At 47.9% G+C, this 15,405-nt stretch overlaps 1 protein-coding gene across 1 annotated transcript in view; it reads right to left on the bottom strand.

The window, feature by feature from the left end:
• Positions 1–5,667: 5,667 nt before the first annotated feature.
• MUSK (muscle associated receptor tyrosine kinase) overlaps positions 5,668–15,405 on the bottom strand; it is a 64,314-nt gene continuing 54,576 nt past the window's right edge. Inside the window, exon 17 of the mRNA XM_082205993.1 lies at positions 5,668–7,026. Within this exon, the coding sequence (XP_082062119.1) occupies positions 6,344–7,026 (683 nt within the window). The 3' untranslated portion in view covers positions 5,668–6,343. The remainder of the gene's footprint in view (positions 7,027–15,405) is intronic.

Below are 15,405 nucleotides of genomic sequence, written 5' to 3'. Positions count from 1 at the left end.
AACAATCGTAACTAGGTTTTCTCAGGACTCAGCTACATTAGTCAAAAAACAGTGTTTTGAATGTGTTATAAAAGTGCAACACCAGATGGTTCAGTAAAGCAAAAAAAATTGTTAGCAATTTTCCATAGCACTTTTTTTCTTTTGTTATAACGATTTAATTTCTGACTTATTTATAGTGAGGGTTTCCCCCCCTGTGTGTAGATACACCCTTATTTTAGCTGTTAGCTTTGCTGATTCCACATAGTCCATGGCGATACTTATCTATTTTTCTTTGGTGGGAACTTCTTCTTCCTTCGATGTTTGTGCATGCAAAATCCTAGTTGCATACATATACAGCTTAATAATTGTTTTGGAACTTATATCACTATAATGCCTAAGAGAAAAGCTTCAGGTTTTTTGTTTTTTTTAAAGGTATAATCACTTTAAACATCTTTTCTTATCGTAGCTAGGCATTTTTCTGGAATAAATGCCTAATCATTAGAAACAAAGCAATGAGATACAGAACCAGTATATTTTTGAACTAACTTAATGGGTTAGTTCTTAATGGGTTAGTAACTTAATGGGGCCTTAATGGGTGGGACACTCTCTGGAACATGAGAGTGAACGAAAGCGAAGGGGCCTTCTCATTCCTGGGCCTAATTTGACAGTGTGCTAGGATTGGCTATACTCTGAATGGCAATCTAACCACCTTCTCATCCAAAGAGCCATCTGTGGCTGAATCATGGAGCAAAACCCTTGCTCCCAGAGGAGGTCAAGAAGCCAGTGGCACATATTATTGGCTGCAATGTTTATACTGTAGGAGAGAGAATCTTGGCCTTCATCACCAAGTCTGAATACTAATATATACAACAGGAGAATGTTGTGAGTGGAAATACTGATTACTGTGGTGTTTGGATTGTTGGCAGCAGATGTGGCTAACTGAGGATCAAATCCTTGCTTAGCCAGGAAGTTCACTGAATAGTCTGGAACAACTATCTCCCTGTCTAATAAAGATAATCATTTTATTATTTGTACGCTGCCTATCTGACTGGGTTGCCCCAGCCACTCTGGGCGGCTTCCAGAATATAAAACATAACAAAACAAAACATTAAACATTAAAAACTTCCCTATACAGGGTTGCCTTCAGATGTCTTCTAAAGGTTGTATGGTTACTTATCTTCTTGACATCTGATGGGAAGGCGTTCCACAGGGAGGGTGCTACTACCAAGAAGGCCCTCTGCCTGGTTCCCTGTAACTTCACTTCTCATAGTAAGGGAACCAGCAGAACACTCTTGGAGGAGGACCTCAGTGTCCAGGCTGGACAATGGGGGTGGAGATGCTCCTTCAGGTATACTGGGCCGAGGCCATTTTAGGGCTTTAAAAATCAGCACCAACACTTTGAATTGTGCTTGGAAACATGCTGGGAGCCAATGCAGGTCTTTTAGGACCGGTGTTATATGGTCTCGGCGGCCATTCCCAGTCACCAGTCTAGCTGCCGCATTCTGGATTAGTTGTAGTTTCCGGTAGCCCCATGTAGAGTGCATTGCAGTAGTCCAAGCGGGAGATAACCAGAACATGCACCACTCTGTCTAGACAGTCTGTGGACAGGTAGGGTCTCAGCTTGGAGCTGGTAGACAGCTGCCCTGGACACAGAATTGACCTGCACCTCCATGGACATCTATGATTTCAAAATGACTCCCAAGCTGCACACCTTTAGGGGCACAGTTACTCCATTCAGGACCAGGGAATCCCCTGCACCTGCCCATCCCTTGTGACCCAGAAACAATACTTCTGTCTTGTTGGGATTCAACCTCAATCCGTTAGCCACCATCCGCCCTCCAATTGCCTCCAGACACTCACACCTAACCTTACGCAAGCAAAAGTCATTAGCACACTTCCAGGCAAAAACATTTGAGGAGGGGAAGATAACAGCCACAGAGGGGGTGAAGCCTGGGAAGAGTCACAAGGGCCAGGCAGAGAGGCCTGGGGGGCCACACTCAGTTCCTGAGCCTGAGATTCCCCACTACAGAACAAAACAAACTCCTCTGTCCTGAATCAGAATCTTGTTCTGAGCTCATTATCGTTTGAACCATATATTCTTGTTTTCATGTCGAAAACCTGCTTATCTTTCTAAACCGTCTAGTATGTAGTATACCATAATATTTTATCCAACGCTTTTTAAACACTGCCGTCCAATAAGTAAACCCTTGGGCTTGTTCGACATAGGCTGGTGTGGAAAAAGGAACATTGTTTTGAAGCATCTGCTTCATAGTGCAGTGAGCTCGCCAAGAAAAATATTTGTGCTGCTTCGTGCTGAGTCAACATATGGTTCAAAATAAACAACGCGCTCGTTTTGCTTGGCGCAATGGTTTGTGTCATGGAAGGTCACTGGCAAAACATGATGGCCACTGAGATGCTGCAGCTTGTCCTCCTCCGGGATCCAAGAGAGTGTTTATAGCACTGTGTTTATGAGATAACATTGAGATAAAGGCTTTGTTGCTGGTGTATAGACCCAGCTGGGTTTTTTTAAAGATATATGTAGAGCACCGTGTTTGGCTAAAGCAGCCAGTTTGGAAGGATGCCAAACAGGGCTGTGGAACTTGTGGCCTCCAAAGGTAGCTTAACGTTCTCTCCATCCTTGACCATTGGACATGCTCACTGAGGCTGATGGGAGTTGGGAGTTCTACAACTTCCAGAAGACGGCAGGTTTTCCATTCCAGATGCAGAAGATGTTCAACCTTATGTGTTGCCCTCATCCCTACTGGGACCCAGAAGTGGCCTTGACAGGCAAGGTAGGTGAACTGTTGCCTTTGGACCCTGCTTCTGAGCTTCCAGACAGCACCTAGAGAGGTCTGCTTTTGGACACAGGGTGCAAGATTGGAAAGGCCAGCTTTTCCCAACCTGGGAAACACAACTCCCATCAGCTCCAGCCAGCATGAGCAACTGTCAGGGAAGGTGGAAGTTAAAAGCAACAACTGGAAGGCACCAGGGTGGGAAAGGCTGAGATCAGGGATGGAAGTGCCTGAAAATCTCGATAATATTCACATGTTGTTGTTGTTTCTAATTCACGCATTGCTCCATTCTGTTCTCCCAGTGGCGAACCGGAAGCCTGAAATCAGGACCTGAGCACCACAGCACTGTCCTCATTTGGGCTTCCCAGCAACTAATATTCAGAGAAGTGGAGGTGGAAATATAGCCATCAAGCCATTGATAGACTTATCATCCATATCTCTCCCGAATCTTACAACCTTCAGCTTCAGTAAATGCCTCCAAGTTCTAGAATTATGAGAGAGGAAGAAAAAAAATATCTTTGCTCCACAACATGCAGAAGGGCTGAGAGATTCCATATCACAACAGATGTCAAAAACTGGAAGAGCGGGTGGGAGGAACCAGCTGGGGAACCCCGAAGAGAAGAAGGCTCAGAGTCTGGGAACTGGTGGGGGGGACGATGATGAGTGGCCAGAGGGAGAAGACTGGAAAGAGAAGGTGTCAGAAGATGAAAAGATAACAGGGCTTTGTGAGCTTGGGGGAGTTGGTGGCAGAGAGCAGTCCAGAATCAGAGGCAGAAGCTGAAGCAAGAGGGTGGGAGGAGGAAAGCCAAGAGGCAGAGATGAGTCAGGCTGGTGAAGAGTCACAGGGGTCTCCCCTTCCTGCTATAACAAGCTTCCCTCCCGCCTTGTCTCCCAGAACCTGAAGAGAGCTGAAAAGGGCAGAGCAGAGGCAGACTGCATGCAGATGCAGTCTCCACTTGCTTGGGGAAAGCCCTGGAGACGAGGGGACATAGATGGCAGTGGGGAGGCAGGAACTTTCAGTCTTGGCAGCTGATTCATGGAGCCAGACCTACTGGGGATGAGCTGCTGTGCTCATTAGGCCTGAGCCTCAGCTAAGTGTGCGGAGATTGTGCTTTTGCTAAAGCCACTTCCGAGCTGGAGAGGAGGTGGGGTTGCCGGCCCACCCCCTTCCCATGCATGCAGGGGCTGGCTCTCAGCCCCCGCGAGAGTAGGGGAATCCCGGGGAGGCGTGGCCTAGCACATTTAAGGCTGGCGCACCCGGGGACTTTCCTCTCTTCCCCGTTCCAGCTGGCTGCGGTTTCCCACCCTGCCCTCCCTTAGGCTTAGCTTCCTGACCTTGCTATGGACTCCGGTTGGTCACCGCAAGGGGCCTCGTAGGAATTTTTCCATCTGGCAAATTTCCAGCCATTTGGTTTTTTCGCCTACCTCGTAGCAAACGTCACAACTTTCCCGGTATTGGTGGTTAGGCATTGGCAGGGGTATTGTTATGCAAATGAAGGGGGGAGGAAGTGCCATCACCTTCCCCAAAGCAAAGGTTAGTCCGGTAAAGGACTCTGGGGGGGGGCTGCACTGTCCGAAGCCTATGGAGGTGTGGGCCTAAGGCACGCCCCCGAGCAGTGACACCCGGGGGATCCTAGTTGGCGTACTTCAGCAGGACTCCCCTGGCTGGTGGTTAACCCTTCCCGGTCTTCATGCAATTGGGCTGAAGCCGAGTAGTCGATAGGAACCAATGCCTAAGGCCAATACCTCTCAATTCCTGTAATCAATAAAGTTGTGGACTTTTACGCCCATTAACTTTAAATAAAGTGTCCTGTGTCTTCATTTCACAAAGGGGGAGGGGTCTTGCCACGCAATGAAGAGTTAACTCAGACTTTGAACGGTGTGATTGAGTGCTGGCTGACAGCTGATTATGTAAACTAGATTGGTGGAGGAACAGAGAGAAATGACTAACAGAGATGGGAGCATGAAATTTCCAGTCCTGGGCAGGGCCCTAAACTTCAGCTCAGGAAGTTTACACATTTATCCCCTATGTGCAAAGGCATTCTTGTCTGGGTAACTGCGTGTTTGCTCAAGGCCTTGCAACCAGGGCAGCTGTGGTCCCTGACCATTTGTCAGTATGTGCCTTGGGACTTTGTGGTGGTTGCAAACGGCAGCTAAGAGGACCCCAAGGCACTCCATAGTTCTGCAGGCTTTTCTCTCTAGGGGTCAAGTGCACTTGGCGTATCTCTCAACAGACTGTCACATGTCTGGATGTTAAGAACTTCCCGTTCCCCTGCTGTTCCTTTCTGGAAGACATGCTGTATCATCTTGTTAATGATCGGCAGGGTACCAAAGACTTCCAAGTCCCCTTCGCTGTAACCCAACTCCGACTGCCTTATTCCCTGGCATCCCCGTCTTGTGAACTGAATCCAACTCCCCCAACGAAAACTGATAAATTTAGAAGGTAATTTAGAAGGCAATGATCTCACCACCAAGGAGAGTGAATGACGCTCTTTTCATTCACATAACCCTGCTGGCTTCATGCGGTGTATAGCTCTGCTCATTCACCACCAAGTTGTTTGTTTACACAAGACATCGCTCCCCCTCCCCACATCTAAAGTTCCCGAAAATTCTGTGTCTCCTGTGATGGATGCACAGAAATATACGTGCATGCTCATTTGATTTGCAGCCAGTAAGTACATACAGTGTATTCCGTTTTCAGACAAAATAAATGAACGAGGTTTTAAAGGGGGTTAGAATTGCAGGACATCGATCAGTGCTTTTCTGTTCTTAACCCACACATCTAAAATGGTCTCTCGTGGAACAGGCTGTATACAAGGAATTGATTTCTCCATTCTTAAATTCAGTTCTCCATATTTCTGCAGCAAATTTGCAATTAACAACAACAACCCTCGCATCAGTGCGAATTTCTTCTAATAAACACATTTTGGAAGCAATTTTCCAATAAAATACATACAAGATGAAATCCTGTACTCTTGCCTGCCTAATCAGATTGAGCAATGTTGTGACTCAGGATAAATCAAGACATGAGATATAGACACATGTTCAAAATCACCTGTGAAGAACTTCCTGCTCTGGAAGGAGTTGGGTTTTTAGAATTGTTCTGAATGCTCCTGCTATAATATCCAACATGCCCCCCCCAAAAAAACTCTTCATTTCCTCTTTCAATTGATTGTATTTGAAATTCTGCTGCTGCTTTTAGCTTATTCTCTGATCTTGTTTTAGTAGTAGTGGATTTTATTTTTGAACGTCGTGGTTTTTGGCATAACAGAAAGTCGTGATAAAAAAAGTTTTAAAAGAAAACGGAAAACAAAAATGACATTTCAAGAATAGTGTCCTTGCTGGTTATTTTCAAAATACACTCGTGACGCTTCCTGAAGTTGCGGCCTTCACTCAAGTCAACAACCACACTTGCTTCAGTTTCCTATTGGGAATGTTGCCTAAGCAGCAACTACAAAGACTGTGTTGGCACAATTGATCCTGCTGATATATTGAGGTCCAGACTCCTTCTTTCACCCAAGCTTAGTCATTCAAGAGAGGAGGCCATGAAAAGCTGCCCCTGGTCGCACAGCTCATGCATGATCAGCTGCCACTGCCCTCTCATACATGCGCTCCAGAATGCGATAGATGCTCGCAAAGCTCGGCCTGTCAGAAGGGAGCTTGCTCCAACACAGGCGCATGAGATTGTACAGCTCCAGAGGGCAGTTATCTGGGCAAGAGAGGACATTTCCATCTCTCACGTAATAGATGACTTCCTCGTGAGCCATCCCATAATAGGGCTGCAGGCCGAAGGCAAAGATCTCCCACAGGACCACGCCGTAGGCCCAGACGTCAGACTCAGTCGTATAGCGATTGTAGAAGATGGACTCGGGGGGCATCCATCGTATGGGAATGGCGTCGTTCTCGTTGGCTTTGTAATAGTCTGCTGAGTACATATTCCTGGAGAGACCAAAGTCTGCAATTTTGACCACCATGTTTTCTCCCACCAAACAGTTCCTGGTGGCCAAGTCGCGGTGCACAAACTTGCGTTCCGAGAGGTAGGCCATGCCAGCTGCCACCTGTTTGGCAATGCAGAGCTGGTCGGTGCACGAGAGACCGGGCACGCTGGGGCTCGAGGGCCTGATCCGCATGTCAAGGTTATTGTTGCTTAGGCTACAGAGGTTGCGTGGCGATCGGTTGCGCAGGTATTCGTTGAGGTCCCCAAAGGCCATGTATTCAAAAAGTAGGCACATGGGCTTTCCAACAGCACACACCCCTGAAATCAAGGATAGACATGCAATAAATATTTGCTTGTTTGCAGGCCAACAAGTTTGTCGGCAATAGCAATGTGCTATTTAATGTGCCATGATGTGCAGGTATTTAAATAATAACAATCTTATAGGTCCTTTTCCCCCCTACAGAGGATGTCCAGCAGTTAGCTATTTAAGAAAGGAAGTCCATAAAATGCTTCCTCAACTGGTTAATTGGAATTGCAACTACCAACACTCAAACTCTGGGTTTTAGGAGTTTTATTGCTTCTGTTGTTAACAAGATCAACGATAACTCATGTTATGATACTGAGTTGCTGGAAGGGCAAGTTGCATCCTACAAAGCCACTGCATGGCTCAATAAATGTGTTAGCGCTGTGCGAATAACCATGGCACCAATGTATGTACTAATTGTGTTAGGACCATTGCTGGGAAGAGAATCACCAGTCCCTTCCTGCCTGGGCCCTCTCAAATGTGCAGCCTAGCTCACAACACTCTTCCCTGGTTGTTGTTTTTCCTCTGAAGGCTGTGCATGAATGCTCTTCGGTGAAGGAGTGAGGACCAGGGGTCCACCTGGGTCCACTTTGGAGAGCCAGGGTGGAGCCATGTTATAAGCTGAAAGCTAAAAAAGACATTTCTCTCTCCCCTGCTTGCCCCTGCTTGCATAAACAATATTTTTGCAACACAGCGAGTTTGCAAGAGGATGCGGTCAGGGGATTTTGGAGCTGTTCTGAGAAACTGTTCGTTTGCCCAGGATGTCTAGCCCACCACAAGGTTCTAAGCCGAGCAACCTGTTAAAACCACAAAAGAGGAGGGGGTCAAGGAGCATTTACTGGAACCAGTAAAAGGGGTCAGAAAGATTTTAAACTCGCAGCGCCACCTAGTGTATAATGCAGTTTGGAACCGAAAGACCAACATCAATTATTTAATTGGTTGAGCTTCAATGAATATGCATAAAGGGGAATGTTTGAGGGCTGGGTCAAGGGTTGAACCATTGTTTTGCCTAAGGGGATAAAAACTGTTTGCCCCTGGTGTTCGGGGGCATTTTCTCTCATTTTGGCAGCTGAATGCACCCCTTTGCTTTGCTTGTCTGACAAATAAACCAAAGTCAATAAAACTTTTGTAATTAAAATATTGCTGCCTGGATTTTTCCATTCTGGTCTGTATTCTGAAGTCTCTAACATTTCTGGTGCTTGCGTGACTCGGATAGGGACCTTAAGTCCTCAAAAAGACCAGAAGGCAGCTCCCTTGTCCTTTTCTAGGCAGGACACAGGGGAAGGGCCAATAGGCCGCTTATCCTGGCGCCACCGAGGCTTTTCTTCGGAGGAGGGCGAAGCCAATTTGACCCTTCTGCTGGATCCTGGAAGAGAAGGCAATGGATTGAAGGACCGAACTTGACAGGACAGGGCAGAGTCCAGCCGGCTGGTGAGTACATGACAAAGGGCCCTGGGGACAGAGGAAGACAGAGACCCCCTTGTAATTAAAAAGGGGAAGGGGCATCCTGATCACATGCCCAAGCGTGTTTGGTGGCACTAAGGGAAGGATTGGCCCCTGATACCCACCCACGCTTAAGGATTTAAAGGAAGGCAAAAAGGAAAAAGGGGGGGAACCGGGAGGCTAGTTTGTGTGGTACAGCGTCCAGTGAAAGAGGCACTTGGTGCGTGTGTATGTGTAACCCCAGGGTATTCCCCTGGGGTAGAACCAATAAGTACTGCGCTTCCCAGCAGCGCGAGTTCGACTGGGCGAGGAAAATTGGGAAGTTTATGTGTGTTTGTTTGGTGTTTGGGGACGCTGCACAAGGGCCATATTAAATATGGGAGGGAGTGGCTCAAAAGGTCTAATAACTCCCCTAAAGTGCATGCTGAACAATTTCAAGAAAGCATTCAGCGGAGACTATGGCGTTGTGATGACGCCAGAACGCTTACACACTCTGTGTGAACTGGACTGGACACAGCATTGAACTGGGAAGAAACATAGGGGCCCTAGCTGGGACAGGGCAACAAGGAGTATCTTTTGAGGCTGAGTAGTTACTTAGAGAAGAGTTTCAGACTCAGATTCAGATTTGGGAGCGATGGAGGGGATCGCTCCAGAGATCCCTTAGGTTATCCAAGTTAGTATACAGAACCAGAGTGCATACAAAGCTTTCAGATCTCTGGACCTCAATGAAGGCAAGAGTTCAGCCAGGCAGAGCTGGAGGGTTCTCTGCTGAGCTGTAAGTTTGATAGTAAGTACAGCTTGACCAGGGAGGGCAAGCTAAATCCCAGAACTTAGCTAGGGAAGAGCTGGGTATCTATGTGACCAGCGGCAGTTTGGAACACATCAGGGAAACCACCAGTAGTGCCCTAGTTTCTCTGATGACCAGTGAGAGGTGGTCTATGGCTAGGGAATATGAAATGGTTTTAGACCTATAGCAGTTATAGCTGAGACAGGGAGGTCAATTTAATTGGTGTCCTTAACCAGGCACCAGCTGGATGGCTCAGTGCTCAGGTGTGTCTCAGAGAACACTGCAGCAGACCCCTGGTTTGAGACTCAGGCAGAGAAACCTCAAGAGAAGACCTGCATCTTTGTGGCCACCACAGTTGACAAGTTAGTTGCCACAGAGAAAGGATGAGGGAACAGATAAAAAAAAAAAAACAAAACACAAAAAAACTGCATAAAACTAAAAGAGGAAGAAGAACTTTCTCCATTTAACTTGCATGAGTTTGTGAACATGGATGAAGTTCTAGAGGTTCACGTGATAATAGAGAAACCCCCCCACCCCCCTGGCTGAAGAAATATAAGACTGATCAATTCAAAATTAAGGAGCACAGGCAGGAAAACGCCTCAAGAAGCCCATTTACCAGGGATCCGAGGCAAAAGTCCTGGCCCCACCCCCATATGATCCAAGTGCCGTGGTGGCCCCCTTGGGAGGACAGGGACAGCCCCATATCCCCAAAGCTCCACCGCCGCCCCGATATGTGGCCCCCAGGAGCCGAAGCGGGAAAGGGGGGCTGCCAGACACCCCAGATGTAGACGAGGCAGAGCCCAGTGACCAGATCCTGAACAAAATATACCCCAACCTTAAAGAATTGAGGGAAAGGATGAACAAATACAGAAGTTTGACCACTATGTATCGAGAAGCTGCAGAAGCTTATTGCAATATTTGAGGCAAAGCATTGGGGGAGCACATAAAGCGGTCCAGGTCCACCGCAGAGGCAGGAGAAGCAGAAGTCCTGACCCCCCCCCCTTCGTGTAGTTTGGGACAAGCCACTCCCTGCGCCTCCGTTCACCCTTCAATATGTCCCCTTCACTACCATCCCAGGCAGTTGTGGACTTGCGGTCCTCTATATTTGCAGCGCATGAGGCTACCTGGGCAGATTGTCAGCAATTGCTGAGCACTCTCTTTACCTCAGAGGAAAGGAGGAGAATTAATACACAGGCTTTAGAATTTCTTGGAACGCCTGATGGAGGCATACAGAATTTGGACCCCCTTTGACTTTGAACTCCCTGCACATGAGTTAATGGTAAATGCCTCCCTCATAGGACAATGTGCAAAGGACATTAGAACCAAAATCCAAAAACAGCCTGGGTTCCAGGGCATGTCCAGATTTCAGGTCATGGCCATCGTTTAGAAGGTGTTTGAACAAAGAGGAGAGGCTGAGAAGAGGGAGAAAAAGCAGTGGAGGAAAGAAAAGGCAGCAGTGTTAGGCACAGCAATGGCTCACAGGCCAGGGACCCGAGGGGTCCGCCGTAGCCATTCAGAGACCCGCGGCCAAGGGGGAGGAAGATGCCTGTTCAGCAACAGTAAGGCCATAAGAATTACCCCTGTGAAAGGCTGCATGGAGCCAATTGGGAAGCCTGGTCAAAACGCATGTATTACTGGCTGGCAGAAAAGCAACTATGGGAAAGTACACAGGCTGAAACAGGCTTTGCCCAGCCCATTAAGAAGTTTACAGGCGCAGTGGAGGCTTGTGAAGGAGACGTGGCTGATGCTCTAGAGAAGCCCTGGGTTGCGTGGCAGGGATTGAAGACGGCATGTCAGGCTGCAGTGGAGACCAAGCCCAGAGGGGGCTGAGTACCAAGCCCAGAGGGGGCTGAGGCTGCTTTGGGAAGTTGTTTCTACGGTTCAACGCATCTGTGTGATGCACTGTGTGTTGGAGAAAGGCTGAAAAGGCAGTTGCAAGCTGTTCCTCAGGCAATGGAGCACCCAAAAGTGGGGGTGCAGGCCAGGCAAGCCATTCCAAGAGTTCTGAGGAGGCCAAAGTCTCCAAGAGTTATTTGTCCTCTGAGGTGAAGTCCAACAGCGAAAGGCATTGCCATGCAATTGGCAGCTGGATGCAAGGCTAACATCTATATTGATTCTAAATATGCCTTCTTAACCCTGCATGCGCATGGCGCCCATACGTTCCAGAAGTTGAGACGTTACTAGAAACTGTATGGGCCCCCAAAGAGATTGCTGTAATGCACTGCAAAGGCCATGATAGAGGTTGGGACATGGTCACCAGAGGCAACCGGAAAGCAGATAATGCAGCTTGTGAGGCAGCTCTGAAACCTCCACCAGTGGTCACCACCGCCCTCAACCCAGCTACCCTGTTGCCGGTAGGAGAAGGTGAGGAGCAGACGCACGATTGCATTGAGGTTATGGACACAAGACTGGACCAGGAGAAGTGGCCAGAGGAAATCGATTGGCAGACAGAGTGGCCAAGGAAGCAGCCCGGGAACCGGCCCCGCCTCAGTTATTGGAACAGTGGTCCCAGAAGGGATCTTGAGCACTGCTGACAAACCAGATACTATGTATCCACCCACATGAGGCTAGATGCCACAACCAAGCAGCTGGAGAAGTATGTCTATATAGCCAACCTTTATCAACTGGCGGCCCAGATTTCCAGGAAATGCCTGCTATGCCAAAAGAATAATCCCAGAACTCACTCCAGACGATGTGGAACCACGTTACACCCTTGATGAACAGCAGTGGACCAGCCAAGAAGGAGCAACGCTCCAGGAAGGACCAGACAGCCGTGTTTTTGTGCCCCAACATCTGGCCAGCACAATTGTAAAGAATTACCACGAGTCCACCCATTTGGGAGGCCCAGCTGCTAAAGCACACGTTGGGAGAATATTCTATCTCAACTAACTGCTGCTATAACTAACTGCTGCTATATCCCAAAACTGTGCCCTGTGCGCCAACCAAGAGACTGAGACTATCACCCTTTGAACTTCTATATGGCAGGCCAACCCCTTTCGTCCGAGACATCCCCGCCAGTTTGGGGCAGATGGGAGATCACATCACCCAAGAACAAGTGCAATCCCTGTGTTTGTTGTGTGTGTGTGTTTGCTTCCTTTCCAGGTATTCCCTCGAGCGTACACCTGCAGTCCCGCGGCAGTCTCGCTGAGCCGGTTCACCAGTTCCTCTGGGTGACAGCGTCTGGCGACCCCCTCATCCCCAACTGCAGTGAAAGTAGTCGAGGTGATCCCCTGGGTACATCACACGCATCTGAAGAAGGGTGTCTGGACTTGCAAGAGAAATCCTGCTGACCCTCTGAAGTTGATCATCACCTTGTGTCTGACGCTACCAGGGAAAAAGCGTTAGGCCACGGGCAACGAGATCCTGCGACTAATCATCACAAGGACAGTTACAAAGACTTTCTCTTTTCTCTCTTATTTTCTTTATTGACTTGCTAATGTCTTATTGCCCTGACCCTACCGAACCATACCAACCCTATTGGCCTGCTGACCTCTGCTATGACTGGTTTGTCTTGCCGGTGGTAAGAGACGGCATACTCGTAGGCTCTTGGGAACGAGGGTTCAATAGGGCGGCCGCAGTACAGCATCCCACTCTCCCACTGTGGCTCTTTATTCACTGCATTGCCCAGCGCACTTGGATGTGGCTCCTCCGGGGAGCTGCAGGATTGGTCGAAATCTATCGAGTTCTAGACCGCTCTTGTAGTTGTGGGAGAATAGCCTGCTGGTTGCAGGGTAGAGCACTGTACCAACCCCATTTGATAATCAGGTGCACATTAAAATTACTGAACAGGTGCCTGTAAGTTCTGCAGCCCCACCTGTGGTTGTCGTGGTGGCTCAAGCCTCCCTAAATCCCAGAATACTACCTGAACTACTGGGCCTGGTAACTCCACACCTAATACCCTTGAATGTGGCAGGGTATTCTTGTGGCTGCATAAGAGTTGCCGCCCAGTAGACAGACAGGGCACCTAGTTCCGGAAGAATTGGATGGGAGGGGTGCCCGCGGGCAGGGTCCCCAACGTAGAAACTTGCTCTCCAGCAAATTTAGAGGCACCACTAGGACTTTTGGTATTGGGACCAGAACCCCTTGATATAGTCACCCCGTGTGTCAGGCCGTTGCAGGGGTGGATATATTCTTGTGGGTGCATGGTGATATATGAAGAGGGGGAAGCCCCTTTTGGGTATAATCTCTTGAGGAGACAACACGAGGGCCCAGTCCACCCACAAGGGATTCTAGGGAAATTGCTCCATATAGTGGGTGCCTCAGCAAAAAGGTGGAGAGTCACCCCTGAGGCCCAGCGAATAATTGAATACGAATATCAGTCGGCCCTTCAGCAGTAAAAGAACATTAGGAATGGCCCCCGAGTATTGGTGGGAGGAACTATGGAAATATTGGGGTTGGTGGGTAGGCGTGGTATGTACTGCCCTACTTCTCTGGATACTCCTGTATTTTTGCTGGCATTGGCCAAAGCGGGAAAGAGTTCCCTGGTCTCCCCTGCCAACTTTTCCCGTCTAATGACTGAGTGGGGCGTCCATAACCCCTACACTAGGTGTTTACAAGTGGCTGAAGTGGTAACCCATTCTGCCAATAAGTCACCCCAACAGATGCCACGAGTGGACTACCACTCCTCCCACTGCCACTTAACCGTTCCGCCATTGGTCAATGCAGCTACATGTACGCATGTCCTGGCTCTCTATGATGTGGTACCTATAGGTCCATCAAAATGAAAATGCAGAACCATAATCGGTCGGCATTTTCATGATGGAAAGGGGGGAAATGAAGGAGTGAGGACCAGGGGTCCACCTGGGTCCACTTTGGAGAGCCAGGGTGGAGCCATGTTATAAGCTGAAAGCTAAAAAAGACATTTCTCTCTCCCCTGCTTGCCCCTGCTTGCATAAACAATATTTTTGCAACACAGCGAGTTTGCAAGAGGATGCGGTCAGGGGATTTTGGAGCTGTTCTGAGAAACTGTTCGTTTGCCCAGGATGTCTAGCCCACCACAAGGTTCTAAGCCGAGCAACCTGTTAAAACCACAAAAGAGGAGGGGGTCAAGGAGCATTTACTGGAACCAGTAAAAGGGGTCAGAAAGATTTTAAACTCGCAGCGCCACCTAGTGTATAATGCAGTTTGGAACCGAAAGACCAACATCAATTATTTAATTGGTTGAGCTTCAATGAATATGCATAAAGGGGAATGTTTGAGGGCTGGGTCAAGGGTTGAACCATTGTTTTGCCTAAGGGGATAAAAACTGTTTGCCCCTGGTGTTCGGGGGCATTTTCTCTCATTTTGGCAGCTGAATGCACCCCTTTGCTTTGCTTGTCTGACAAATAAACCAAAGTCAATAAAACTTTTGTAATTAAAATATTGCTGCCTGGATTTTTCCATTCTGGTCTGTATTCTGAAGTCTCTAACATCGGCACTGACAATTCCCAAAATTACAAATACATAAAAGGAAGGTAAGGAATGCTAAAGCTGTAACAAAACTATGCCTGCTCCTTCCTATTACATGGAGGCCGAGCCCTAGAGGTCCTGAATTTGCTAACATGTGCAAAGAAACGAGCGAGAAAGCAAAACAGAATTGTAGAAAGGCCCGGCGCTTGAAGCACAGAAACACAACACGTAAAATACAATGTCTTACCATAACACCCCCCCCAAAAAAAAACCCCAAAAGGAAGCAATTGATTCATTTCATCTGGAAGATTAATGTTTAGGACCCAAAGGGTCTGTGCACCTTGGTGAGAGCAGTACATAAAGTAGGGGTATATACTGCTCTTTTGGCTTCTATGTCCAAACAGCCTAAACACTGTCCTGTTTTAAAAGCGGCTTGCTTCTTTCATACAATAGGTGCTCCTGCTAACAGATCTCTGGCTACATTTATGGTTTTCTCCCACATGTCCAAATATCTTGTTTTAATGCCAGCTAATAGCTGTTCAGGATTTTTACAGATTTCAGCTGCCGGAGCATTAACCACTGGAATGAGCTAAATGATTACATTGTGCAATTGTGTAGCTTTTGAAATATGAATTGCTGAAGTATACAGCCTTACACAGCTCGTATTAAACCTAAAAATTGGAGTATGAAAAGTGAACAAAGAGTGCAAGTACATTTAAGCCTCTGATGTCCTGGTGGACATTTCTGTCCCATTTAGTCACTGAGGCTGAATTTT

The sequence above is a fragment of the Podarcis vaucheri genome, assembly GCF_965113315.1.
Source record: "Podarcis vaucheri genome assembly, chromosome: 17".
NCBI lineage: Eukaryota > Metazoa > Chordata > Lepidosauria > Squamata > Lacertidae > Podarcis > Podarcis vaucheri.
Note: the sequence above shows the minus strand (reverse complement) of the source record. Positions and strands in the feature narration are given on the sequence as shown.